The sequence below is a fragment of the Peromyscus eremicus genome, chromosome 12 (assembly GCF_949786415.1).
Source record: "Peromyscus eremicus chromosome 12, PerEre_H2_v1, whole genome shotgun sequence".
NCBI lineage: Eukaryota > Metazoa > Chordata > Mammalia > Rodentia > Cricetidae > Peromyscus > Peromyscus eremicus.
This window is the reverse complement of record NC_081428.1, coordinates 59,885,821-59,913,047: the sequence shown is the minus strand read 5'-3', so window position 1 is coordinate 59,913,047 and position 27,227 is coordinate 59,885,821. Positions and strand designations below refer to the sequence as shown.

The 27,227-nt window shown below is 46.3% G+C and overlaps 1 protein-coding gene across 2 annotated transcripts in view; it reads right to left on the bottom strand.

The window, feature by feature from the left end:
* Kalrn (kalirin RhoGEF kinase) overlaps positions 1-27,227 on the bottom strand; it is a 604,693-nt gene that overhangs the window by 369,475 nt on the left and 207,991 nt on the right. For both annotated transcript variants that reach the window (XM_059277711.1, XM_059277712.1), the window contains exons 4-5: positions 25,705-25,897; positions 21,538-22,050 (exon numbers count right to left, since the gene is read on the bottom strand). In XM_059277711.1, the coding sequence (XP_059133694.1) occupies positions 21,538-22,050; positions 25,705-25,897 (706 nt within the window). The remainder of the gene's footprint in view (positions 1-21,537; positions 22,051-25,704; positions 25,898-27,227) is intronic.

Genomic DNA, 27,227 nt, shown 5'->3' with positions numbered 1-27,227 from the left:
AGCAAAAAGTCACAAAATAACTGGTGGGTTTCTTTTGGCTGGGTATGCATGTACAGGGATACACCCTGTACCCTGCAGTGACTCATTCCTGCAAAGTCCAACAACCTCCTGTAGGTGAATCTTGTTAGGCCCAGGAAACAAGGTCTCCAGTCAATTATAAAATAAAATCTTGTGTGTTAAAGTACAAAGAGCAGAGAATACAAATTATTACAAGCTGCTGTTTGAACTTTACCAAGCCGTATCAAGGGTCTGAACCTCAGTTTTTTTTTTTTATCTGTAAAACAGATAAATAATGACTATACTATTTAAATAGGAATAACAATTTATACTATTTAAATCCTAGGCCACCAGGGACATTCAAATAAAATGATGGGTTGGAAAAAAAAAAAAACTTTGTTGAATGCTACACACATACGGATTTTTGAATCCATATAATGAGTCTATTCTAGCCTACTCCCAAATATTTTCATTTAAATCAAAACAGCAGGCGGAAGGTGTGGGGGTAAAGCTGCAAGTTCATACTACAAAAGCACCATGGGCCAGTGGGACTCACACCTGCGGTTCATACGTGTGAAACACTCACAACCCACTCACCTGAGACACACTACTAGAGCCTCTTCAGAGAGCTGCTCAGAGGTACCAGCATTCACTCACACAGGGACCCTGTGGGTGTGTCTGCCTACACAAGACTCAGAGCCCTTCTACCAAAATACTTGGGGCTCTGGTGCCTTCCTACTGCCCTGGATAGCCTGACCACAGAGACAGCATGTTAGGCAAGATCGTGTGCCTCATCTGATCTCCCTGCCTCTACCTAGCAAGGAAGCATCCACACTCCCCCTTCTCCGCCCTCTCTGCCACGGCCTTGCTCTTTCACTTCTAGAGAATTACTCCCTTTGGTTTGTAACAGTCCCCCCTCCCTCCCCCACCACACACACTCAGGAGAGATGCCTATTAAAATGCCATCTTTCCTGTAATCCCCTTTTGGAATTAGTTTATCCTGGATATAGAAAGAGCTCAATAGGCCCTTTCTGATCACAGGCCACGGATGTGATTCTAAAATAAGGTGGCAGAGGGATCTTAGACAAAAGATGAGAGGCCCTATAAGCACACGGGAACCGGGCACATTTCCTGACTTCACAATTCTGCTTTCACGGAAACTCTCGCTGCCCTGGGGCGCATGCTCTTGTGCAAAAATGCCAACACACAGTCCTCACGTGTGTATTCTCGCCCAGGGTTCTTAAGACCCTTCAACCCTGGTTTTCAATGATCTACTCTCCTAGGATTAAGTTTTCCTGATTTTCTAATGAGGAGGAGGAAAGGGAGAAGTGGGGGTGGTGGTGGTGGTGAAGGAAATAGGGAAGAGAGAATATTAAAGATACCAAAATGTGGACCTAGTTTCTAGGTTTCAAGAATTCTTGCTGTAGTCGGTCCTCTCCTGTGCTGGTTCCTTTATTCAGTCCTGCAGACTGTGGAGCCGTGTGTGTGTGGGACCATCCTTACCCAGATCTCCACAGAGGCAGGGACACAGCCTGACAGGCTGTCCTGGTGACAGACATGCCTGTCTTCTGTTATGCTGGCGTCATGTCTGCCTACAGACGTTCCCACTTTGCATGAAGGAAGCTGCTTTCTTCTGGTTACAGACCTGGTCTGCTCCAGGGAGAAGAGCCCAGCTGGCTATCTAGGGGGCAGCATCCCTGTTCGTTCATTAATCAGCAAGGATGCCAGTGTTACCCATCAGGTTGTGTCTGTACATGCACTGTTGGATCCCATAGCACACTTCCTTCACCTTCCACCCAAATTCCTTAAACCAAACACCCAGGTCAACAACAGCACTGTTGTTCACAACTTAAAGAGTACTAGTGTCTTTATAACACAAATAAATGTCCACTGTGAGCAAAGACCTTTCCTTCTTCTGCATAGCAATCCAACCTCCAGTTAGCATCTACATTCTGTTTCCATGACAACAAATAAAGATGCTTCAAGCCAGCGTGTTATTGAATCTTGGCGAACTATAAAGACACTCCCTGCCTGGGAAGCTGTACCTGCATTGGGAGTAACTACCAAAAAACTACACACGCACTGCCATGGACACCACACTTGGGCTGCCTTGAATGGTGGCTTTTGTAAGGAATATGTTCTTTGCACGGACCTTGTCAGCTGTGTCAAGTGGTACAAGATACAGGTTCCCATGGGGCACTGAGTTTGTGAGCATGCCCACACTTGCAGTTGCCAAGGCAGATCTTATGTCCTTGTACTTGAGCTGGGCTGCTGGGCTCAGCGTCCGAAAGGATTGCCTGGTAGCAAGCTACGTCTAGATGCTCAGAAGATACTAAAGCTCCCCAGTAATTGTTAACCTTCAATGTTAAAGCCAGAATACACTGACAATATTATGGTACTTTCTCCTCATCTTCTTGTTCTCCATCCCCTTTTCTCACTTTCAATATTTTCCATATAACAGTAATAACAATAACGGTAGCAAAAAAAAAAAAAAAAAAAAAAGTCCTAACAGGGACTATTCACTAAGTACGCTCTATATGCTGGATATTGTCCTAAACATTTTACATATATTAATTTACTTAATCCTCCCAGTAATGTCATAATTACTTCCCCATTATTAACATCCAGCATCATCACCCCATTTTACAGAACAGAAGACTACGGCTCAAAGGATTTAATTAATTGAACCAGAGGTGCACAGCTAAGTGAGGGAGAGAGTCAAACCCAAGAGGTCTAGTTCATGTTGATGCTCTTAACTCCGATGTGTTACTTTCCAGCCAAGAGTCTCACCTAGAGCTTCCTTCTCCCTTCCCAAGCTCCCAGAACTGTGCTCCGCTCTGCTGCTCCCATTTATTTTCTACCTGCTTCCTCCTTGAGGTCTTACAATGTGGACTGCTTACTGCTTGCTTGAGTCTGCACTCCCAAGAAGGAAGCCAGGTGCCCCCCACTTCTCAAGTCTGTTTGATATCAATTTATTCTCAAGAAGAATGGATGTGTTTTCGTTTTCTGTTTTTCTGACTACCTGGCTGGCCCTCTCAGCCCAGTGCTTTTCAGACACAGGCCATTTGCCTGCAGATCTACCTAGCATCCCCCTTCTTTCTGGTACTCAATAGCACCTCATCTCATGGAAACCAGGGCTTTCTTATAATTGAACCCTTTCCTCACATCGTATACCTACTCTCAGCATGATGGAAATGGCAGGAACAGCCTAGCTTTGGAAGCTCACCAAGTCCATGGACTTCTCCACACTTCCCCCACTCTCCTGTCTGTCCCCTCATGGTTTCCTTTTGTGTCCCTCAGACCTTTACTATGACAGTGTAAGGACTGGACTGCCACAGTTTGTCCTAAGCAATCCTCATATTAATGTTGTCACAAAGAAGGTATTGTAAGTTGTGTTTTAACATGGCAAGAATTTAGTATGCTTGGCTCTTCATATCTGAGGATTTTAAAGCTGGGGACTTATAAACTGTGATCAAAATAGATGAAAAAACTGCAACTGGACTAAATGCACACACTTTTTTTCAAGTCATTATTTCCTAAATAATGCAATATAATAAAATTTATGTGGCATCTCCACTGTGTTAGGTATCATAAGGAATCTAGGGACCACTTCAAGTATCCTGGAAGGTGTCTGTAGGTTACATGTCAATATTATGCCACTCATCAAAAGGAATTTGGACAGCCTCAGATTTGGGTATCCTTGGGAGTTCCTGGATCAACTTCCCACAGATACTGAAATGACTGCAGTAAGAAGTGAATTGCCTAGGATCACACAGCTTATAAGTGATGAAGATAAATTCAGAATCAAATGTCCATCTGAACTGACAGCCCATGCAATTTCCTGTTTCTGGATGTTCTCTATAACTTCTCAGATGACTGACAAGAATAAATATGTGCCAGGTGCCACACAACGGGATTTATACGCATAATCTCAATCCTTATAACAGTTGTAAGGGGTGACAACTACCATCACCAACCCTCTTTCTTGGTGAAGAAACAGATTCAGTGTGATTCAAGTCAAGATTACACGGTCAAGCTAGCATACTAAATACTAAGATCTAGGTTTGCCTGATGCCAGAATCCATGCATTTAAGCCACCATTAAATTATCTTCTAAATACACACAGAAATAATGGGATGTCTGTGGATTCCCTATGAATCCATGGCACTTGTGGATACAACAGAAATGTCCCCTTGATCTCCCACCCACTTGTCAAACTGTCATATCTTTTCTATCATATTATCACCTTCTCTTGACTTCCCATCCCAGAGCCCAACTTAGGGCTTTTATTTCCAATGCTTCTGCTACTCACATCTCAGCCTCTCCTACCTGGACTATTTCAACTACCTCCCTAGTGGTCTCTCGGACTCCATTCTGTCTCTTATGCCAAGCCATCTGCCTGGACCAGGTTTATTCCTGTAAACACCGCCTTCAACAGGACATCCCCTCACTTAAAAAACAAAACCCCCAACAACGAACTGTTTCTAAGCTGCAAAGCAAAATCCAGTCTTCTTAGTGCTTCCCACAGATCTGCCTTACTCTGTCATTTCACAGCACTGTTCCACACCAAGCACCCTTTCCATCCAAGTCAATTTATTCACTGCCGTGCAAGCATATCTCAACATGCACATCCTCCTTCCACACTGTGGACCACATCGTCCCCTAGAAAAATGCTCCAGGCCCCAATCTCCAGATCATCCCCTTCCGTCCAAATGGACGTCTCAATTTCTCCCAATGCCTTCTTTGACCAGAGGACTGTCTCCTGACAAATGTTTCCTCTAAATTTCTTTAGTGCCTACCTTATCTAAAGGGCTTTCTTAAAAGCAACAGCTTTCTGGGCCCTGTCCTTGAGATTTAGTCAGAAGGAGTGATCCTGATGGGCTTACATTTTTATTTAACAAGTTTGTGTGGACTGTGGTATGTCAGTGATAAGGGAATCCCTGTGAGACTCAACCCTACCATCAACAGGCAGCAAAGACTGATGGTCTTTGAAGGAAGGGATACACACTGAGGGTCCCCTCTATCCCGATTCTCTCACTGCTGGTATTTTCCAGGCTATAGAACAGGGACCTAGGAGCTTAACAGAAAACAGCAATGGTCCTTTTGTGGTGCTGGGGATTAAACAAATTAGCCAAGCACTTTACCCATCAGCCACTTCTCCCACAAGGTGACAATGGTCTTGGTGAGTGTTAAAAATAGAGATAATATTCAGGGCTGGCAAGGTACCTGGGATTTAGGAGACAGGTTATTAGGGAGGAGGGAGCTCTAGAAAGGACTCCTAATAATTTTTCTATGATTTCATACAGATTCCTGGCCAAATCCTGAATCAAGGACAAGACTCCTGAAAGCCTGATAGACAGAAGGTACAGGAAGTGAGGTTTATTGTGAGCCGAACAGAAAGACTGCATTCACATGGAGCTGTGTGATTTAACTGGGACCACAGGAGGACCACACAGCAGGGAAAGGCCAAAGCTTTGGAATGAGAATACGCCCTGGACCAGTGAGAACCTGGAAGTAGACCTACCACACAGCAAAGCCTATACCACAGTTCTGCAAGGTCAAGGTGATCTGCTGGTAACCTAGCCCTCTCCTGCACACAACCTTCACAGTAGCTATAGGAAGATGACCCCATCAAAAACTTCTATAGTGTATCATTTGTACACGCTCATATAGAATCCAAATTCCCGGACCTATGAAGCATCAAAGAAAAGCGGCTTATAATGAAACATTACACAATAGGAGCAGACCCAGAGATGATTCAGATCTGAATTAGGATTGAGGTCCTCCAAAATAACTGTGATTAGCATCTGAAAGAGAAAACAGGACAGAGCAAGGAAGGGCAGACAGAAGACTGCAATAGATTTGGAATTCACAAAAAGAATCATGTGGGTAAGAGTTTGACTCAATGGTAAAGTGCTTGCCTAGCATCCCCGAGACCTTGAATTTGATTCCCAGAACCAGAAAAAAAATTTACATGAACATTCTAGAATTAAGAATGTAAGACTTTTTTGTGTGGATTTAACATCAGAGCAGACACAGGAAACAGGATTAATGAATGCGGAAACAAATAAATAGGAAGTAGCATACTGTCTCACAGAGAGAAAAGCAAGTGAATAGGAGAGCAGAAGAGATGTGAGGCACAGCTGAACTGTCCCCCAAACGCTTCCGTGATGACAGGCTCTGCACCTGACTGTCCAGCACGGTTGCCACAAATACATGGACCTACCGAACACCTGACATGTAGCAAGTGCTGTTAGCTTAGAATTGTATTCCTTTTTAACTAACATTTAATTACTGAATAGCGTGTGTTCAGACAGGCACTGTTACAGTTCCAGAGGAAAGACAGAAAAGTGTAAGATGACTGGCCCTAAGAAAGTTCCTCTTAGAGAATCAGGTTGGACGTCAATGCTCTCCAGCATCCATTCCATACTAGATGGTTTGTTGAAAGTAATCTTGCTAATTCTTTCTCCTTATTCACTGGCTCAGGGATGAGCAGATCTTAGCCAGTATAAACCAATGAACCTGAGAAGAGATTTGCTTGGGGATCCTGGGAAGAGGAGCCAGTGTCTATCTGAATATACCATCTTCCTTCCTTCCTTTCCCCCTTTCCCATCCCACCTGCCTCTGGGCGACACAAATGGTGTCTGTTGCTCTGACTGTTGGCTTCCATCTTAGAACCACAGGGGAGACATGGATGAAGCTCTGAGGAGAACACTGAGACAGAAAGATCCTGGGCTCTTGATGACAGACTTCACTAGTTCATCTACCTGTCCTGAAGCCTAGCCTCTGCACATCTATTTAAAATTGAGAAATAATGTAATTCCTTGATATTTAATCCCTTTTCAGTCTAGTTTTATTCCTTTTTTTAACAGTCAAAAGCACGAGCAACCAACCAACCACATGGTCACCATATGTGATATGATATTTCACTCACCTGTTAATTATTCACTGAGTCCCCGGCACTGGATTAGAGACTGGGATGGAACACCAAGGTCACCGACTAGCAGGGAGACAGACATATTCACTATTCTGTTAAAGTCCTCTAATGTGAGAAGCACTTTAACGAGTTATATACTATAGGCTGATAGCACAGGAGCCTTTGGTCCAACTTGGCAGGAGAAGGGGTGGGGCAGAGCCTAGACAGCTTTTGGAAGGTGGTAAAACTTAACACTTAAAGACACTAGGGTTTGGTCAGCTGAAAAAGGTATACAAGGGAAGGACATCAGGATGGGAATCAACCACTTGAACAAGGGCCTGGGGAGCTAAAACAGGGTCCTAAATGGGTAAACACGCAAGGCACGGCGCTGGGACTTTACTAACAAAGGGGACAACTGAATGAAAGGCACGCAGTCAGGTTTGCTCTCCCTCTGACAGGGGAGGGTCTCTGAGCTGGCCTCCACCTTGAATACAAAGGCATTTCATGCATTTTAGACTTCTTACCAACTCAGTCTCTGCCTCCACTTCCCCAGATTCCTTCCCCTCCCCACCTTCCTCTCACAAACCCTGCCATGTCTAGGGCAGAGCCGATAAAGGGGATGATGACGTGCGGAAGGAGCAGATTCGGAATGTGTGCCAGCTTCCCTCCCACTCCCTTGGCTCAGACGGAATAAACCCACAGTCACAGAAAGCAGTTGCTTTCTGATTAGAGAAACCCAGGCTGCTAAACCTCATGCTAAAATCACACCCTGTTCTCGACAGATGCACTGCAGCCCAGCTCTGTCTGGAGGGGCACAGGGCTCCTACTCCACCTCAAAAGGCCTTTCCCCTCACTCGCATCCCACTCACCCTAAGGACGAGGGGGGAAAGTTTTGCCATTCTTTTAATCATTCTTTTATGCATATAAATATTTTCAGGCAGTAAACAGAGTTTTGTCTTTTTTGCATTTCATTTCCGACCTGTGTGCCTGGATGGACTGAATCCCCTGGGGCACCGGCAAGGCATGCATGGCCCTCCTGGGAGGATGGAATGGTCACCCAGCAGCCAGCAAGTCAAGCAGATGAGAAGGAAGGAACCAGCCAAGCCAGGCGGCAGCCCAGGCGGCCCCGGGATATTGACTCTGAATGGCCAAATTCTTTCCATGTAAACCACAAATACTGATAAAATATTTTCAGGGACAGAGTAAGGGAACGTACTTCACCCACTTCCCAAAATGTAGAAATGAAGAGGTCAGATCCTATTTAACAAGCTGAGAAAATCGTGCCCAACTTTATCCCAGAGCTAAATTTAGGCATCCACCGAGATCTGGCCCCTTGGCAAGTTAATTTAGATGAACTAATGGCTGTTCCTGGCACACAGGATACACTCAGAAAATGGGGACTATTATTTTTACTGTAAAAATGGAGTGTCTGGTTGATGTTCTCATCCAGTCCCTCCTACGCATCCTAAAATCAGCTGTGCCAATCATCTGCACATCTGGGAACAGGACTCCACGGGGGGCTGAGCAGGAGGCAGCCCCACATCTGGGAGCCCTGCTGTGGGAGAGATGGGCACTGTGTTGAAGGGATCTGGGCTAGGTAGGCTTGACCTTAAAGAACTGAGAGAGAAGACCAGACACCCTGTCCCCCTGTAAGCCTCAGCAGCTTTAAAATGGATTCTGGAAGAAACACACAGGAAGGCAGGCTCAGTCAGGTTCATGTGGAGGAGGGGCTTGGCTTCCAGACCCCACCTGACAAAGCATCCTGCCGAGCTGAAAAGCAACTTCCTGAACAGAGGAGAGTCTACCCACTCCTCACAGGACGAAGGTGAACGTCCAGGTGTAAGGTTTAGAAAGAGCCTGCAGTTCTTGGGGGTACAGCTAGAACGCCAGGACCCCCTAATGCACACTCATGCCTTAGAACTCTTCACCACCTCCTCCACTTTTCCGTGCCTTAGAAGAAACTTCTTTGAATTTCATTTGGTTATCAATCCTCCTTCCAAAATAACAGGGATTTGCCGACACTTCCCTGTCAGTCATCATGCTGACAGCCCCGTCATGACCTTCGTTCCTCTCTGACACTGGCTCACCACTTGGTCTCACTTCCTTTCCTTGTCTCCAGGGTTTTTCTTCCCTTTCATACCCTCTCTGTCTCTCCACCTGCCCTCCCCTGGGTTCTTACAGAAGGACCATGCTGGGTTCTGCTACAAATTCTCCCCTGCAAGATGAAACTCACAACTCCAGTTCCAAACAGCAAGGACCTTAGCCAGAAGCCCTTGGAAAGCTCAGCAGTAGGTGGTGCTCTTGTGCCAGCTCAGAGTGAGTCTTTAAAAGGTTTGATTCTGACAGACAGCCCAGAGAGAGCAGAATGGGCCTCCTGGGAACCCAGAGTTATCAAAAAAGCTGACTATGACCTGCAGACATTGCAGTGTACCTGAGAAATGAGGCCGGTGAGCACATAACTCCAAGACCAGATGGGACCGACAGGGCCAATGGGGAGTTTGTAGCCTACTCTGGATACTCATGGTAAAGTCAGCCTCCCAGGGAGATTTCAGGTGCGACAAATATCTTGTGATAGGATCAATTAGCCAACCTGATCAGCAGAAAACCACCCCCCTTTCCCTCACCACATGAAAAGTTCATGATTTCTCTTACCAAATCTCTCTCTCTCTCTCTCTCTCTCTCTCTCTCTCTCTCTCTCTCTCTCTCTCTCTCACACACACACACACACACACACACACACACACACACACACACACACACTAGTTTAATAAGGAGGGGCTAGGGTTAGCAAAGGAGCACCACAGTGAGGTATCTTGAGGAACATGGACTGGGATCATGAAGGAAGAAGCCATCTGGGGTTCCAGGTAGAGGCAGTTCTCCATGGAACTGATACGCCTTTGCAGAAGGAGCTGATCACAGTGTGATGCTCCTTCTACAGGTGGTAGTGGGTTTTTTTTATTCCCTTCAAGATAAGATGATGTAATTTCCACTGTGCTTGGGAATATCAATGGGACCCAGAGATGAGGCTGGAACAATACATGCCCCTGAGGTGGGCTTCTCCTTGAGAAACGGAGACCATCGTTGACCTGGACACCAGCAATCTGCTAACCCAACACACTCAAACTGGAACTTCACCCCTGTAATTATACGTGAGAAGACAGCCTTCTGTGTTTATGAATGAGGCTCTCTGAGTGACGCACCACCCTTCTCTGGCCCAGGATCTCCGAGTTGAACTATAAGAAGCAACTTCACCCCCTACCACTGCACACAAAATCTTTTTCTTGCCCGTGTATGCAGCACCAGGGGTCGCAGACTCCTCCCTCATCTCCTATTTGAAAAGCTGGTACCAGGAAGGTCATACTGAGGGCCAAGGCCCACATCAAGGAAACAGACCGAAAGAACTCTAGGGACTTTGTATGGCGTCAAGGGGATGGGGAAGGATTATGAGGACCTACCCAGTCACTGAAGGGCTGCTCGAGGGGAGCAGAATGAGACCAGTTTGGGGGCATGGCAGGGACAGGGCTGGGACTACTGGATGGAAGCTTCAGAAGGCTTCCCCAATTCCAAACCTAGTGTTGTCTCTAGAAGCCTCGGCTGGCTTCTGTGACCTGTGCTCTCCACCTTCTCCTGGAGGCCCGAGTCACACATGCAGGCCCTTCTCTGCTCTGGAAGGAAGGAAGCAGGGCTGCAGAGGGAAGAAGGATCATGATCATCAGAGAAACATTTATAAACAGGGTGGGAAGGTCTGTGCTAAGGACACGCACCTGCAGGGACAGGAAATGGGAGAGAAGGAAATAGGGGGTGAGAGTCATGGTAGGAAAAAAAAGAAGGAAAGTGGATGGTTCCAAGTGAAATTCCTGGAAAGAAACCTCGAAGAAGCTCCCCACCCAAGTCAGACACACACTTTGTTTTAATTTATAAATTATACCAGACAGTTCTCGGCTCTTAAAAAGGGGACCCAAAGCCGGACAGAGGTGGTGCACGTCTTTAATCCCAGCACTCAGGAGGATCTCTGTGAATTCGAGGCCAGCCTGGTCTACAGAGCGAGATCCAGGAAAGGCATAAAGCTACACAGAGAAACCCTGTCTCGAAAAACCAAAAAAAAAAAAAAAAATATGAAAGAAAGAAAAAGAAAAAAAGGAGTGGGGAACCCGACCCCACACTGATAGTTCATGCCTTTAATCTAACACTCAGGAGGCACAGGCTGGAAGATTCTGAGTCTGAGGCCAGCCTGGGCTACACAACAAGATTGTGTCTTCAAAAAAAGAAGGGAGGAGAGTACCCTAGCTATTACTCTACTTCTAAGACTGGAGTAGAGCTAACATACTTTCTTTTTCCCTCAGTCTACCACCTGCTCCCTCTCCCTCTCCCTCTCCCTCCCTCCCACCCTCCCTCCCTCCCTCCCTCCCTCTCTCTCTCTCTCTCTCTCTCTCTCTCTCTCTCTCTCTCTCTCTCCCTCTCCCTCTCCCTCTCCCTCTCCCTCCCTCTCCCTCTCCCTCTCCCTCTCTCTCTAACCCACTTACCTCCTAATCCTTCCTGCCCCAGTAAGAACAAGTACCTTGGTAACTTAATGCACTCGAGCACTCCCCACCGGAGTGGTTACTATATGGAAACCCCCCCTTTCTTATAAGGTATGAAGAACTGCATTAATGTTCCCATCCAATCCTGGGGAAAGAGGAATCTGCTCCTCAGAACACGGCAGGGTGCGTGGTATGTAGCAGGCATTGGGAGACTATTTATGAATTAGCTAGCCAACGAATGTTTCTTAGGTGCTTTTCTGTGCCCCCTCCTGACATACACCCTCTCTTGGATTGGATTTCCTTTCCTGGGGTCCATTCATAAGCAGAGGCTGCACAGGCAGATTTGACACACAGCACAGAAGAGGGCATTTGTGCCCTCCAGCCTGTGACAGGATCATAGTGGACAGCCAAAGACCCTCAGACCCTAAACATTGCTCACAACCCTCCCTCCATGCTGCTCACCCACACTCCCAAGAAGAATGCTCCATCCAGGATACAAATTAGAGCTGAAATACGAGAGCAGGAAGAAAGGAGAAGGAAAAAGGAAGTGAGTGGAGACAAAAAAAAAAAAAAACACCCCAGCTTTGGGGAAGCACTTCCACATACAGCCTGCAGAACACGATGACTTGGATTATTTTTGGGATCTAATGTTTCTAATGTGCAAGAGGAGGAAATGAGAAAAAGTAAGTACAAATTCCCAGGGCCGGCAGGCTGGAAATAATTCAGAACACTGTGTTCTTTGTCAATGGGGGTGGGGTACAGACACACTTCCTTGCCCTGAGAGCAGTCAACAAGAGGTGAAGAGGTTGGACAGTTTAGTTCTAGGGAGGACGGGGGGGGGGGGGGGGGGCGGGCAGGAACAAGTGGGCACCAGAACCTTTCTCCAAAGAAAGCAGGAAATGACAAAGTGCCCAGTAAAGACCTTGCCCTCTTGGCCTCACGGAAGGTTGCAGCTCATTTTGAAGCCTCCCTCCCAACGAAATAGGCAGAGACCAATAAATCACATGGAGACTTGGCACAGCCCTCCAGCAGCTCGTCCAGTGCTGGGTCCTTTAGCACAGAAGTGGTAAAGGGCATATGGAAGGTAGCACGTGTCCTCAGGCCTTGAGTCTCCCTGTAGGGTGCAGGTACACGTTGCTGTCTTTCAGGTATGGCAAGAAGTCTCTAAAAGACAGCTGTGTATGGGTATGGAGATATGAGTATTTGCCAGTACGTACATGCATTCCTCTCTCCCTCTCTCCCCCTCATCCCCTGTGTGCGTGCGTGCGTGCGTGTGCGTGTGCGTGTGCGTGTGCGTGTGTGTGTGTGTGTGTGTGTGTGTTTGTGCACCATGTATGTGGGTAGGGGCAGCACTGGCTTCAGAGAAAAATGCTCTTTTCTGGCACTGCCTACCTCTCTCTGTCCCAGGCAAAACTCTTATCACCATCCCTTGGCTTTTCTACAGAGCAGGGCTGAGGCTTCTGCCTGCTTGCTCTACCACATGAAGCAAATGGTAGACCAATGATGAACCACTGACTGCGTGACTTTGGGTGGGTCTCTGCTCTGGTCCAAATTTTCTATGTAAAAGGAAGGGCTGAACCAGAAAGCCTCTGAGCTCGTGGGTGTGAGAACACTTTCAAAAGTGACGGTCAAACACATGTCACGCATTGGTATTGTGATTACTACAAAAGCACTTCACTTTGACAAATGGCTGTGGAGTCAGGCTTACTGCTGACTTCCAGGACACGGGGCTGGAGGTCAGGGGACGAGGAGAGACAATGGGCCCACGTGCAGTACAGAAGAAGAGGGAGTGGGGTTTCTCTACGACCGACCATACTGATTCTGGCCACACCACTTTGGGTTCTAGAGAGTGATCAGAACCACTTTTATGTTGGAGGGAAACAGCAGTGAAGACTCTGCCCAGCTACGGGGCATCCTGGGATGCCTTGAAATGCTACTGTGGCTAACAGGGCAAACAATTCTCAAAAACACAAATGCACCCAGCCCTTCCCCAGTGGCCTGCTGTCTACTGTGAGGTCCTTCTACCCATTGGTGCCCCATACACCTTTTCTCAGAGTGATTAACATGAAAGCGATATTGCTTTATTTCTAAAGACTTCTAAGAATATAAAATGCATGCATGTATATCCTGGATAGATTGTAGGAAGTATTTCTGATCCCCCCTTGTTTACAATGGAATAAGACATGGGGCTGGAGAGATGGCTCAGTGGTTAAGAGCACTGGATACTCTTCCAAAGGCTCAGTTTCTAGCACACAGTGGCTTATAGGCACCTGTCATAGCTCCAGCTCCAGGTGATCCAGTACCCTCTTCTGTACTCTACGAGTTAGAGAGACATACATGGCAGGCAAAATATCCATACACAAAATAAAACCATAAGATAAAATAAAGACACATAAACTCCTAGCTGTGATACAAAGCAGATAGTAATGGATCTGACATAGAAGGTGCTAAGAGGATTGACGGGCTCCCCCAGGACACTGGAACTAATCACTTTCCTCTGGGACTACTTCAAGGATAGGTAGTGTTTTCAGAGACCCTTTCCTGTGGAGGCACCCCCTTCCCAACCAACCCAGTAGATATGACCTCAGTTCGACCTCCTTTCCTTACCCCAGACTACTGCGCAACCTGCTTACTTATAAGAACCCCAAAAGTCTGTCCTAATTCCTAACTTCTCTCAAATATCAACTCTTAATTTTGTTTCATTAGAAGTTATTGAAAATCATTTGAAGCAAGCCCACACATCAATACGCTGGTTAGTTTCAGTCAACTTGACACAATCCTAGACACATCTAGACTCTCAATTGAGGAACTGCCTTCATCCAGCTGGCCTGTGGACACATCTGTGGAGCGTTTTCTTGACTGGTTACTGATGGAGGAGGGCCCAGCCCACTACAGGTGGTGGTCCTGAGTTGTACAAGGCAGGCAGCTGGCAATCCAGTAAGCAGCACTCCTCTATGGCTTATGCTTCGGTTCTTGCCTCCAGGTTCCTGCCTTGAGCTCATGCCCTGATTTCCCTCAGTGACGGACTCTGTCTCAGTAGTATAAGATGAAATCAACCCTGAAGCCCCTAAGTTCTTTTGGAAAGTGTTTTATCACAGCCCTGGAAACACAAACTAGGACAGTAAGAGAGCATCCAAAAGACACAGGCACAGTCTCAGTGGGCAGCAGTGGCTGAAGACTGAACCAGGACGTCAGTCATGTGGAGAGAAGAAAGGAAGCCAGCACAGGAAAGCAGGAAGCACTCAGTGTCCAGACATCTCCACATGCATCCCCATTATATCCATTAAAACCCCTGGGCAGCAGCTTGGCTTGCTAAAGCAGAAAGGTACTTAGGAGATTATCTACTGAGAAAAGTTTGTTCCGTCCCACAATCCCCAAAGCAAGAATCCCGTGAGAGCACCTCCTGCAGACGGAGGAGCGCACAGAGAATAAGACAGCAAGAGGTATTTTTGAACTGTTACACTATAAAGGGGCTTCAATATTATCCAGTGTGGCCAATCTCAGGGAAAACGGGTAAGGAATTGGAGTGTGGGACTTCAGCAAACTACCGTAGAGATTTTGATGGGTCTCCTTAAAACTGTTTATCTCGGGGGTGGTAGGTGAATCTTTGGGAGTTTGAGGCCAGCCTGGTCTATAGAGCTAGTTCCAGGACAGCCAGGGCTGTTACACAAAGAAACCCTGTCTCAAACAAACAACCAAACAAAAAACGCATTTATCTCAGCCACCTCCACTGACATGGCTACCACAACTGTTACTGTGGCCACATCACTTTATCACTCCTTAAAAGATGTTTCTGTTAAGGGAGTATATTGAGCACGATAATATTGCAACATGATGTAATAAGGCAAATAGCACTAAATCAGTCCTAACTCTGCATTTATAATTGCAGGTTGGGAGGTTAAAGATATGCCTAAAGTGTCACAATTGGCCACTGGCACCCCAGGACAAATCCTAAGTGTCAATCATCACACCTCCATTTCTGTACTGACACAGCACCATAAATGTGGAATTTCACCATATGATAATAAATATATAATCAAGTATATGACAATCAGGGCTATGGGAGGGATGGAGGTCTTGTCTTATTTTGGGCACTTCTGAAGTACATGTTTATATAGGAAACAAGTGGAACATGTTAGAACATGCTAGGCAAAGCAGTAATCTTCTGGTTCCAATACTATGAAGCCCCACTAGGTCACTTTGCTCACTATTTGCGAATTATCCTAAAGAAAATACAAACATCCACTTTCTTAGAATAGCGGTGGGTGGGCATAAAAACTAGGCTGACTGGAACGACATCAGGACAGCCATCTTTATTCAGGAACGAGTAGCTATGGTTTCCCAATCATTTAATCCTTTTATCAGGGACTCACCTGAACAAGTTCCCTTCCTGTAAAGATGGGAAGAGGGAGGACCTCCCTCAGATCGGAAGGCAGGTGGTGAAATGACCTTAGGTTTTTTCTGATGCTTCTTAGAGGCATCAACTTCTAAGTGGGCATCGTGAGGACAACGGCTTACACAAGACTGAGGCTTCTCACTGTGTGTACAAGATAGGCTTTTTGATTTAAGATTCCTTTCAGGTCTAACATGTTAAATGTTACCCAAGGCTCCTAGGACACAGTGCCTCTGGAAGACCCTCCACTGGAGAGTGTTCACCCTTTCCTCTTCCGTAGGCATTGAGTCTAGTTACTGACCTTTGGTTCCACACAGCCCACCTCCAGAAGAGGTCCACCCCTTCTCATTGGTAACAGGCTACAGTTATATAGTATACGTTTTCCTCACATGGGGCTCACTGTAGCCAGGGGCAGATGTGGCTAGAAACAAAGCTGTATGGAGAACAACTATCTGCCCTAGGCTAATCTGTGCCAGCCACTGGGCCTGTGTTCTATGAACGCAGTACTACATGGGTTCATTAGTTACAGGCCAGAGGGCACTGGGCCGAGGCAGAAGTGGTTCATCTTCCAATATCGTGGGATAGTAAAATCATGTCTGAATTACCCAACACTCCCAGCTTTCTTATTAAGGTCTCTCCATCACTCCTGAGTTCTGATGTTCCCTCTTCCCTGGGAACTCCCAAACACAGCCGCTATGCCTAGGGCAGTTCAGGCCACAGCAGACATTAAGTAAGAGTAAAGAGAGAAGGGGAGAACTCAGAAGGCAAAAATGCACATGACCTTGATCACAGGGACGGCTTCAAGGTGTCTCCTCATATCTGGATCTCATCAGATTGTATACCTTAAACATGTGCTTTGTAACATATCAACTAAACCTCAAGTCTGTTTTGACACATAAAGAAACAGGTGTTGATGTATCTGTCTCTTTTTTTTTTTTATTGGACAGTGAGCTTCTCTGGGTTAGAAATTCCAGCCTGTACATATTTATCCAAGCTTATTTGTACCCAGGACAGCTTGTTTACACTCATAATCATATAAATGGGGAGCTTGCTCTATGACATCTGTAGGATAGAACCCCCTCCCTACTGGGAGAGCTCATGGCTCTGTCCCTACCATCTCCAAGACAGGGGCTACCACAGGGGTCAAGAAAGGTGGTAGGAGTCAGCTTCATTCTCCAAGGACAGTGGGTAAATGGGGAGCCATCAGCCTATTATTCATGCCTGGAGGGCAAGTGGTCAGCTCACAGGGCCAGAGGAGAGACTCTGGGCCCACTCCTGTTACAAAAATAGGAGCCCAGTGGTCACTGAACTTAACTGACTGCCAAAAGCTTCCCAGATCGGGAGGAGCTTCGCTGCCCACCCCCACCGGCTGCAAGGAGGCTGAGATGTGGCGCATACAGGAACTATGTCCTCCAGCCCTTGTTTAGATGTGGCTGTGCACACAGCCGTTACTCCCCACCCTCGCCCTCCTGACCCCTGTCCAAAAGCACCAAATAAGTCAAAGGCTGAGGCACTTAGCTCTGCACGGATCTTCTAAATTAATCTGGACCCAACTTTAAAGGACTGTTTTTCTCCCCAGCCTCCACACCCAGGACATTTTCTGTGGCAGCTGGGTCAAGCCTGAGTGGCAGTCTCACCACTGACTCAGTGTCCAAGTATTCCCACCACCCCGCTCCCTATCTCTGTTTTGTTCTTAACCATTTAATTTTAGTCATTTAATTCTGTCTTTCCCTGAGCACCCCTGAATACATTTATACACATGTTCAAATGCATCCTTTTCTTTTTAAAATGATTTATGTGTGTGAGTGTTCTGCCTGCATCTGTATGTGTGGGCAATATGTGTGTGCAGTGTCCACAGGGGTCAGAAAAGGGTATTGGATCCCCTGGAACTGGAGTTACAGACAGCTGTGAGTTACCATGTGGGTGCTGGGAATCGAACCTGGGTCTTTTGAAAGAATAGCTAGTGCTATTCTTTCGATCAATCCATCTCTCCACCTCACTTTTTCTCCTTCAAGGTATAAGTACACCACAGAAAACAGGTTCTAAGCTGAGTTCATGGACTTAAATTCAGCAACACTATACTTAGATGGGGGGGCACCATTATTTACACTAATGTCTAGCTGAAATGCAGCATTCCTTTCCATTGTGAACACAGATGACAAACTACCCCAGAGTTAGCTAAAGCAGTGTGGTTTTTTGTTTGTTTGTTTTATGTATTTTTTTTTTGAGACAGGGTTTCTCTGTGTAGCCCTGGCTGTCCTGGAACTCACTCTGTAGCCCAGGCTGGCCTCGAACTCACAGAAATCCACATACCTCTGCCTCCCGAGTGCTGTGATTAAAGACGTGCACTACCAGCGCCCAGCTAACGCAGTGTTTTTAATACCAGCAGCAACATAAACATTTCCATATCACATCAGGGGTGCTGTCCTGAGATGCTGTTCATGTTTATCCCTGTTTCCAAATCGTAGTAGCTATCAGTTGCTCTTATATTTGTCATGTTAATGAAGAAGTACCTATTTTTAAAAAGTTGATACTGTATTGTATTTGTTGTAAAAGCCTATGTAGGTTTTTTCTGCACTTACAAACATTATTGTGAGAAGTCTGTATGTTTCACCAGACAAGCGGTCCATGGCTCAGAAGGGGTAAGAGCTGAAGAGGAAGCATTAGAAGGTGCGATTGGGGGAACTAAAGAGATGACTCAGTGGGTAAGAGCACTTGCTGGACAAGAATGAGGACCCTGGTTCAGGTCCCACGGTCATGGGAAAAGCCAGATGCAGCCACGCACATGCCTGCAACCTGAGAGCTACGGGGAGCCGTGGGCAGGAGGATCCTTGGAACTTAGGGCCACCAGTCTAACTCCAGGGTCAGTTACAGAACCTGCCTCAAAGGAAAAGGGGAAGACAGCAGAGCAGTTTTTCCTTTGGCCTTTGTGTGTATGCACAGGTGTGCACGGCCACACACAGGCAAGCGTACCTGCACATAGCTGTATACAACACACATGCACGCGCGCACACACACACACACACACACACACACACGCATGCACGCTCGCACACTCAAACACATAAGAAAGTGAAGCTGGAGGCTTTATTTAGAATATCAATGTAAGTGACCTAGGGACCAACAGGTGCTATTCAGTGTATCCCACATAGCTGTATACAACTCTCTCTCTCTCTCTCTCTCTCTCTCTCTCTCTCTCTCTCTCTCTCTCTCTCTCACACACACACACACACACACACACACACACACACACACACACACGAAAGCGGAGTTGGAGACTTTGTTCAGAATGTCAATGCATTAGCCAAGTGACCTAGGGACCAGCAGGTGCTATTCAGTGTTAACATGAGGCGAATCCTGGCAACAGAGAGGCAAAAGGGTTCCTGTAGAAGAGTTTGGGGAAGCTGTGAAGGCCAGCTAAAATACTGACCCTGGTTAGCCAGCAGTATGATCTTGGGCAAGCCACTCTGAGTTTCTATGTACCCAGGAATAGTAACGTATATGCAATTCTTGGGAGTATGAATTGGGAGGCTGTATGAAAGACAGCCATTGACTAGTTGAGTGGAATGCAGCTAATTCTAGAAGGGCAGCCTCCCCTACCTGAGAACTTCAGAAGCCAATATATGTTATTTTGGTTTTTTGAAGCAGACATTACTGGTGTTCTGTGCAGGCTTTTCATAGCTTTGAGCTACAGGGATATCCTGAAGAGTTCTAAAACCTAAAACATACCTAGGCAGATGTGAGACTCTGTCCCCTCCTGTCTCTGGCTCACTGACTTAACCATCCAGGACAGGCTTCAGAATGGAATCCCTGCCCCAGAGCACAGGCAATCTCAAGTGAAAAAGGAAGTGTTTCAGATCTCAACTAAGCATCGGCTTTGGGCTTTACCAGGAGCTGGTTCCTGGCCTGGCCTGCAGTCACTCAAGGCTGGTACAGGGGTTCTGTGATCTAAGCAAGCCAGGCAGGGTCAGACCCAGGCTGCCACACCACTGGGCACAGAGGTCTGAAGGAGGTCAGGGAAACTCCTTTACATGGCTCACCAACAGAGGACCAAAAGTTTTACTGTAGAAATGGATATGAATTCTTTCAAAACTACATAGATTGATTTTCTAGTGATTACAAAAGATTAGAAAATTTGCCCATCAAAATTAAAACCATCCATAAGTCTGGAATTTATAAATTAAAATGATCCATCTATGGTAAATTTTCTTTCTACTATATAGAAATTAGGGTTGTTGTTATAAAGAAAGTTTTAGATCTTGATTTTACCACTTCAAAATACCTAAGACATTTTCAATGTTGGTTCTGTGTGTGTGTGTGTGTGTGTGTGTGTGTGTGTGTGTGTGTGTGTGTGTGTCTGTGTGCATGCTCATATGTGTGTGGGGTGCATGTATATTTAGGCCATAGTGGTTACCCTCAAGTGTTGTTCCTAAAGAGCTATCCATTTTATTTTCTTGAGACATGGTCTCTCACTGGGACCTGAAGCTTGCCTATTAGGCTAGGTACTCAAATTCAGGGATTCATCTGGCTCCAGCTTCCCAGGATTGGGATTACAAGCATGTGCCACCATGCCTGACATGTTAGGTGAGTTCTAGAAATCAACTCAAGTTCTCGAACTTGGGAGGTAAGTACTTTATCAACCGAGCTACCTCCTCAGGCCATGATCTGAGCTCTTAACCACCTCCATGTCTGATACTGTAAAACCCACAGGTTCCTGAGCAATGCCACGGTATTCCAGAGAACAACATCGTACATTTATGTTACAGTCAACCCTAGAAAACTAGTAAGAGGGAGGGAACCTGTTTCTCTCTTCTCAGAGGACACTTAGGAGCAAACCCTCCTTTCTCCACTTCGTTTATCCAGAAGACTATCGTGTTCTCAGCAAAGAGACTCCAGGTGCCTTTTTTTTTTTTTTTTCTCACATGTTACTTTTCCATGTCAAGGAAAAGGCTTTGAAAATGTACTGCTGGGAAAACAGTACCTTGTTTGAAAAAGTGCTCCAAAAACAAGTGTTATGGCACAGAAAACCCGGAACTTGGAAATAAGACTAGATCCATAGGTCAGCTTTGCCAAGAACTAAGAGCTTCAGTTGGCTTGTGTCAAGACAGACACCACCACCTGCCTCATAGGAACTGAAGAGATGTATATATTAAACAGGAATCCATGCTGAAATTCTCATTGAAAAGAAAGTCCACTATAGGACAGTAATGGTTGCTAATAGTGGTGCTGTTTTGGCTGTTAGACGCTCAATCCACTGACTCACCATAGGCACAGAGGGTGGTGTCTAACCGCATTAATATAAGCATGGACCCTGCAACCAGATCACACCCCCAACCTTAGCTAGTTCCACCTGGAAAACGGAACCATGGTAGTCCACTTACCTCTCAGGACTCTGAAGATGGCTAAAACAAGTTAATCTATATACCGCCCTAAGAACAGAGCCTAGCATATGATTAAAAACAATCTAACGATAAACTTCAATAAAAAGTGGTACATGGGCAAATAGGAGATTGAAATAATTGAAGCGATCTGAAACCAATGGGCATCTTTTAAAAAGGATTTCAACCCAATTGCCCCAGTCAGAGATTTGGATTAACAACCCCAATGGTTTCCCTAGAAAGCCATGCCCCACCACACCACAGGCCCACCACACCACAGGCCCACCACACCACAGGCCCACCACGCTCAGGCTTGGCCTGTTCTCCTCCTACCTTCTCAGCATCCTGCTCGAAGAGCCGCAGCTGGAAGCACTGATCTAGCTTGAGCTTTCGCACGTGCCACATCTGGTGCAGGTGTTGCCGGGTGGAATGCAGCTTGTCAAGGAGGCTGGTGATCTTGGGTACAAGGCTCTGGAAGTCAGCACTCCCTGGGATGCAGTTGCGCCCTGAGAAGCCATCGCTGCAGCGGATACACTGTAGCAGCCGCTGCCCCTCCCGGTCCAGCTCCTCCACAGGGGCCTTCAGCACCTTTTTCTTAAGTTGTGTGTGCTCATCGATAAGCCTCCGAGAGCCCTCCACATCCACAGGGAACTCCTTCCGGGCCAGCATCTCCTGCAGGTCCTCAAGGCGTGAGAGCAGGTGTACCGCACTGTTGAAGAACTCCTCCAAGGAGAGGCGCAACTCAATCCATTCCTCGTGGTTGTAATCCAGGGAGCCATCAAACTCCTCTGTCAGCTGGGAGGGGTCCACCAGCTTCGTGAGGCCCTCCACAGACACCATGCTTGTCTGGGAAGGAAAGACACAAACAGGAGACGCAGTGATGTAGGTTCGTCGGGGAGACACCAGGGCAGAAACGGGAAGGAGGGAGGAAAGGACAAGCCCATACAATTAGAACCACAGCTTCCCTACAAGAGGGTGAGAGGGAGTCCATAGGGTCCACTGGTCAGGAGCCACAAATCAGCCAGGGTCAGCAGGTTGAATAGACTGCTGGTTGCTTCAGCAAACCTTGCCACCTGACCACATTCATATCCAAGAAAAGACTGCCCCACTGTTCCTGTTTCCACCATCTTCCTGCCTCCACAGCCTGAGTTCACCACAGCCGGGCCTTCAGATTCCACCAACAAAAAGTGGATGGAAACCTAACCCAGCCTCCAGCATGGAAATAGGGGTCGATTTTCTATAACAAGCTCAAGCCTGTGGGCCAGAGTACCATCATGGGCGGATTAAGCAATATGGTCAGTTCTTGGGCTGCAAGGATTTCAAAGACTATCTCAGCTCATCTCCCTGGCTCTTCCAGTTCTATAGCACATGGAACAGAACTGGGGACAGGTAACATTGGGCCTTTTATTTTCCCTGTGAGGCCCCTATAGACACCTGAAGGTCAAAGTGAAGAATGTTGTGTCCACGAAGTGTCTCTAGCGAACACCACCACAAGCAACCTCTCTACTCATCAGTAGACACCTTTTCCTGCCTGCAGGGCTTTGGACTTCTCCTCTCTCTGGTGAGGGGGCTAGGAAGTGAATATCTGGATTTAGGATCTCCTTTCCCTTACTAATATAATGATTTAGGGCAAGCTATCTAATAAGTTTTCAGGGACCCAGTCTCCTTCCCCACAGAGTAGAGCTAAACCAGACTGAAAACCCTAATCTCTAAGCCCAAATCTGATTAAATGTGTCCATGAGTAGCAAGTACATAGGAGGCCAGGCATGGAGTAGGTGTCCCACCCTCGCTCACTGTGATGATCTCAAGGTCAGTGAGTATCTAACATTATAAGCCTGTAAGAGCAGCCTGTCCCTGTACCTTGTTGCCTTCTGAGTATCCCCCACTTCCCCACCCCTATACCCAACCTGAGACACAAGATGGAGCCTCACTGAAAGGAGGGTTGACCTAGAGCAGAGATTCTCATGCTCGACTACATTACACCTCTTAGAACCATGGTTCTCAACCTTCCTAATGCTGCGACCCTTTAATACAGTTCCTTACGCTGTGGTGACTCCAACCATAAAATTATTTTCGTTGCTACTTCATAACTGTAATTTTGCCACTGTTATGAATCGTAATGTAAACATTTGTGTTTTCTGATGGTCTTAGCTGACCACCGTGAAAGGGTCATTTGACCCCAAGTTGAGGACCACTGCCTTAGGGAGTTTGAGGAAACAAGCCCGCCCCTAGAGACCCTGATGTCATTAGACCAGAACTCAGGAGTGGGCGACTTTAAATGTCCCCAGGGGATTCTAATATGCAGCCAGTGGCACAGAACTCTGCCGAGGTAGGTCTTGGCTGCTCCAAAGCATGGCATCCACCCTTCGGGCCATTGACATCCATGCCACCTGAGAGCCTGTCAGATGGCCCTCAGACCCACCAGAGGCTAGAGACAGATTCTGTGTTTTCAAGATTCCCAGGGGGATTGTGCACATTGACTCTGAGATTCCTTACTCTGGAGCACGTTCCTTTTCCAGCTTGGCTATGCTCACCACTCTTGGGAAGTTGACACTCCAAAGCTATTCACTGTTCATCAAGTATCTGCTGCAGACGGAGCTGCTCCCCTTCCCATCTCGTGTGCTGCCTCAGTCTGAGGCAGGGGTCCCACCTGCTGTTTTGGTAAGACCACTAGAGCCGGCTAATGGTTTTACCGAGGGGAAGCCACCAGCCATCTGCTTTGTGCCTCTCTGGCTTAGGAGGCAGAGACAATCTTGTTCAGCTTGGGGTGAAGAGGGTCATGGAGTGGGCAGGACAGCTACACAGAAGCCAATGTTTCCAGAACTGTTTCTTAGAAACACTCTTTTGAGGTTCTTCCCCTTATAAATGCACAGGCTTGTTGTCACCAGCACCGTATAAACAAGCCAAGAATACTGGAAGTGTTTTCTGTGGGACTTGGAGCTTTGGGTAGGGTTCTAGGAGACTATGATGTTTAACTGTTTTTGCACCAAGACAATTTTCTTGGGCTATTAAAAGAGACTGAGAACTTCCTCAGTGAAGAGGTCAGGCCATTTGTACCCAAACTGCAGCCAACTGGGGCCACCACCCCAACACATACGCACTCCTAGTCCATGGGGACAGCACTCTAGAATGGAAAACTCTGAAAGATTGAATGCAGCTCCAACTTTCAAACAAGCTCTCTCTCTGCTCAAATTTGGCTAGAACAAGAATTTTAAGCCTCTGACTTAACCTCATGTGTTATCATTATGAAGTCGCAAGAACTCACATGCACTCAAACAACATGCTTTCATGGATACGGAAGTCATATGTCACCTTTGAAAAAAGATAGAAAAACATGAACAAAATACACCCCCCCCAGTTTCTAGTCACTTTATATAAACCACCTCAAACAGTTCCATTTCTCAATCTCCTCCTCACAGAGATCAGAGATTTAAAAACCATCCAAGATCACGCTGTCCATAATTGTTTTGTGACATGGCTTCTAAATATTATGTATAATGAACTTTTGGGGTTTTTTTGTTTTTGTTTTTGTTTTGTTTTTTTGAGACAGGGTTTCTCTGTGTAGCTTTGGTGCCTTTCCTGGAACTCACTCTATAGCCCAGGCTGGCCTCACATTCACTGAGATCCACTTGACTCTGCCTCCCAAGTGTTGGGATTAAAGGTGTGCACCACCACTGCCTGGCAAAATTATATATAATGAACATTTTGTAATATTTTCTAAATATGATTTTAAATAGCTTTATAAGATTTCTGTATCAATGTCACCAAAATTAATGGATTGTTAGTAAAAATATCAATAAATGCATGTACATGTTAATATATTATATGTGTATATGTATATAGTAAACGTTACATATATTATACATATAATATATACATATATACAATATACTACATATATACTATTACAAAAATGAACTATAATGAACATCTTTGTTGGCATTTTGTTTGTAATTTTAATTAATTTTTTATTTTTTGTTTTGTTTTATAAGAATGGTCTTCCAGAAGAATTACGAGATCCACAGATATAAACTCTTAAAAGTTTTGATACAGCCGGGCGATAGTGGCTCATGCCTTTAAATCTCAGCACTTGGGAGGCAGAGGCAGGTGGATCTCTGTGAGTTTGAGGCCATCCTGGTCTACAGAGCGAGTCCCAGGACAGGCTCCAAAGCTACACAGAGAAACTCTGTCTTGAAAAAAAAAACACACACACACCCCAAAAAAAGTTTTGATACAATTGCAATATTGCTGTCAGAAATACTGATGCCAAGCACACTCCCATCAATAGTATATAGAACTGTATAATGATATGCATTCGGGACCATTTCTTGAGCCCCTTATTCATACCAGAATGTAACTGGCAAGGTCAAGATGGCCAAGGAATCTGCATGTTTTTGCCCTTCACATCTTGGCCATTACAGGGCAGACAGGGAAGGAAAGTAAGAAATGTACTGACTGCACAGAGGAGCAGAAAGGAGGTAGACAAGGGCTCTGCCTCACCTCAAAGATGAATTTGGAGCTGCCAAAGTTGGTCTTCTGTTTCTGCCAGAAGTTATCAGGCTTGATGATGAGGGCCACATGGATCTCGGCGGGAAAGGCTTCCTGCAGGGTTTTGAGGAGGGGCTTGATGAGGTCCCACTTGGAGCCCCGCATGTCGATGATGACTGTGAAGCCACGTTTGCAAACGTCCTCACTGTGGGGAGATCAGAGGTCAGGCACGGTCACTTGGGGCAGCGGAGACTTCTTAAGTACACAGGCAGAAAAGTATCAGGAGACTTGCTTCTTCCTGACTTGAATCACCCCCCCTCCCAACTCCTGTCATTTGTCTAACCAACTGAAAAGACACTGCCTCCAAAATCCTCCCTCCACGCACCGCACCTGACCAAGGGCTCCATTCCACTTCCTCCCCACACCTGCACTTAGCAAACACCTACCTCTGCTCTTCTAGTCAGTTGTGCTTGGGAAGTTTATCACATGGGGTGCTCAGGTTGCACTTGACTTCTCTTTTAGATTCTGTGTCCCAGGAGGAAGCATGTCTCCCCATTTGGATTAAAGCACCCTGAAGATAGAGACTCTACTGCTCCTTAAAGACAAGAAGTCTTCCTTATGCTCACCTGTGGGGGCCCATTTTCAGGTTCCTCCTGGCTTTACCCAGCAGGTCCGCATAGAGAGGATGATTAGGAGCACGGGCCTGAGTGCAGGTGTCTGAGATGGTCTGCACTTGGCTGGGCTGGGGGAGGAGGTCTTTTGCTCCACCCCTTGGCGTCTCTATAAAAACCCTGGGGCAGAGACAGTCTGGGCCTGTTGGAATAAGTTCTGGGCCCTCTCGAGGCTATCCTTTATTTTCTATCTGTTTATCTCCACAATCTAAATCCTTCTATCAAATATTTCCTGCTGCTCACACTCAAGAAAACTCTGGGGAGCTGTGGGGTTGGTGGGTAAATGCCCTGCACTCACCTGAGACAGATAGAACACTTTACTGCCAAACACAAACTGAGCCAGAGCATCTTTTCCATGCATGCCTCCAGGCCAGTTTTGCCAAATGATTAAATAAGGTATTAGTAGCATATATTTGCCAGCATTGTATTTAAGATGAATCACAGGTAGCTCAAAATGTATGCCCACTTTAAAATTAAGGGTTGTTGAGTCATGCTGACCGCTGGAGGATAGCCAGGGTGAGGCTGACTTGTGAGGGTACCATCCAGCTGTCTCATGCTCCACTTGGTGAGTCTCACAGTTCAGGTTGTTGGGATGGGGCTGGTGAGTCTCACAGTTCAGGTTGTTGGGATGGGGCTGGTTGAGTCTCACAGTTCAGGTTGTTGGGATGGGGCTGGGGAGTCTCACAGTTCAGGTTGTTGGGATGGGGCAGTAGCTCTTGAAATCCAGACCAACTGGGATAAGACTGAGCATCTTGAAAACCAAAACTATAAGCAAGTCAAAAGAACCAAGATGCTGCTATTACAACTTATGGAAAACTTATCTTAAATACCCAAACCTCAACTATAAGTCCTCAAAATTGAATG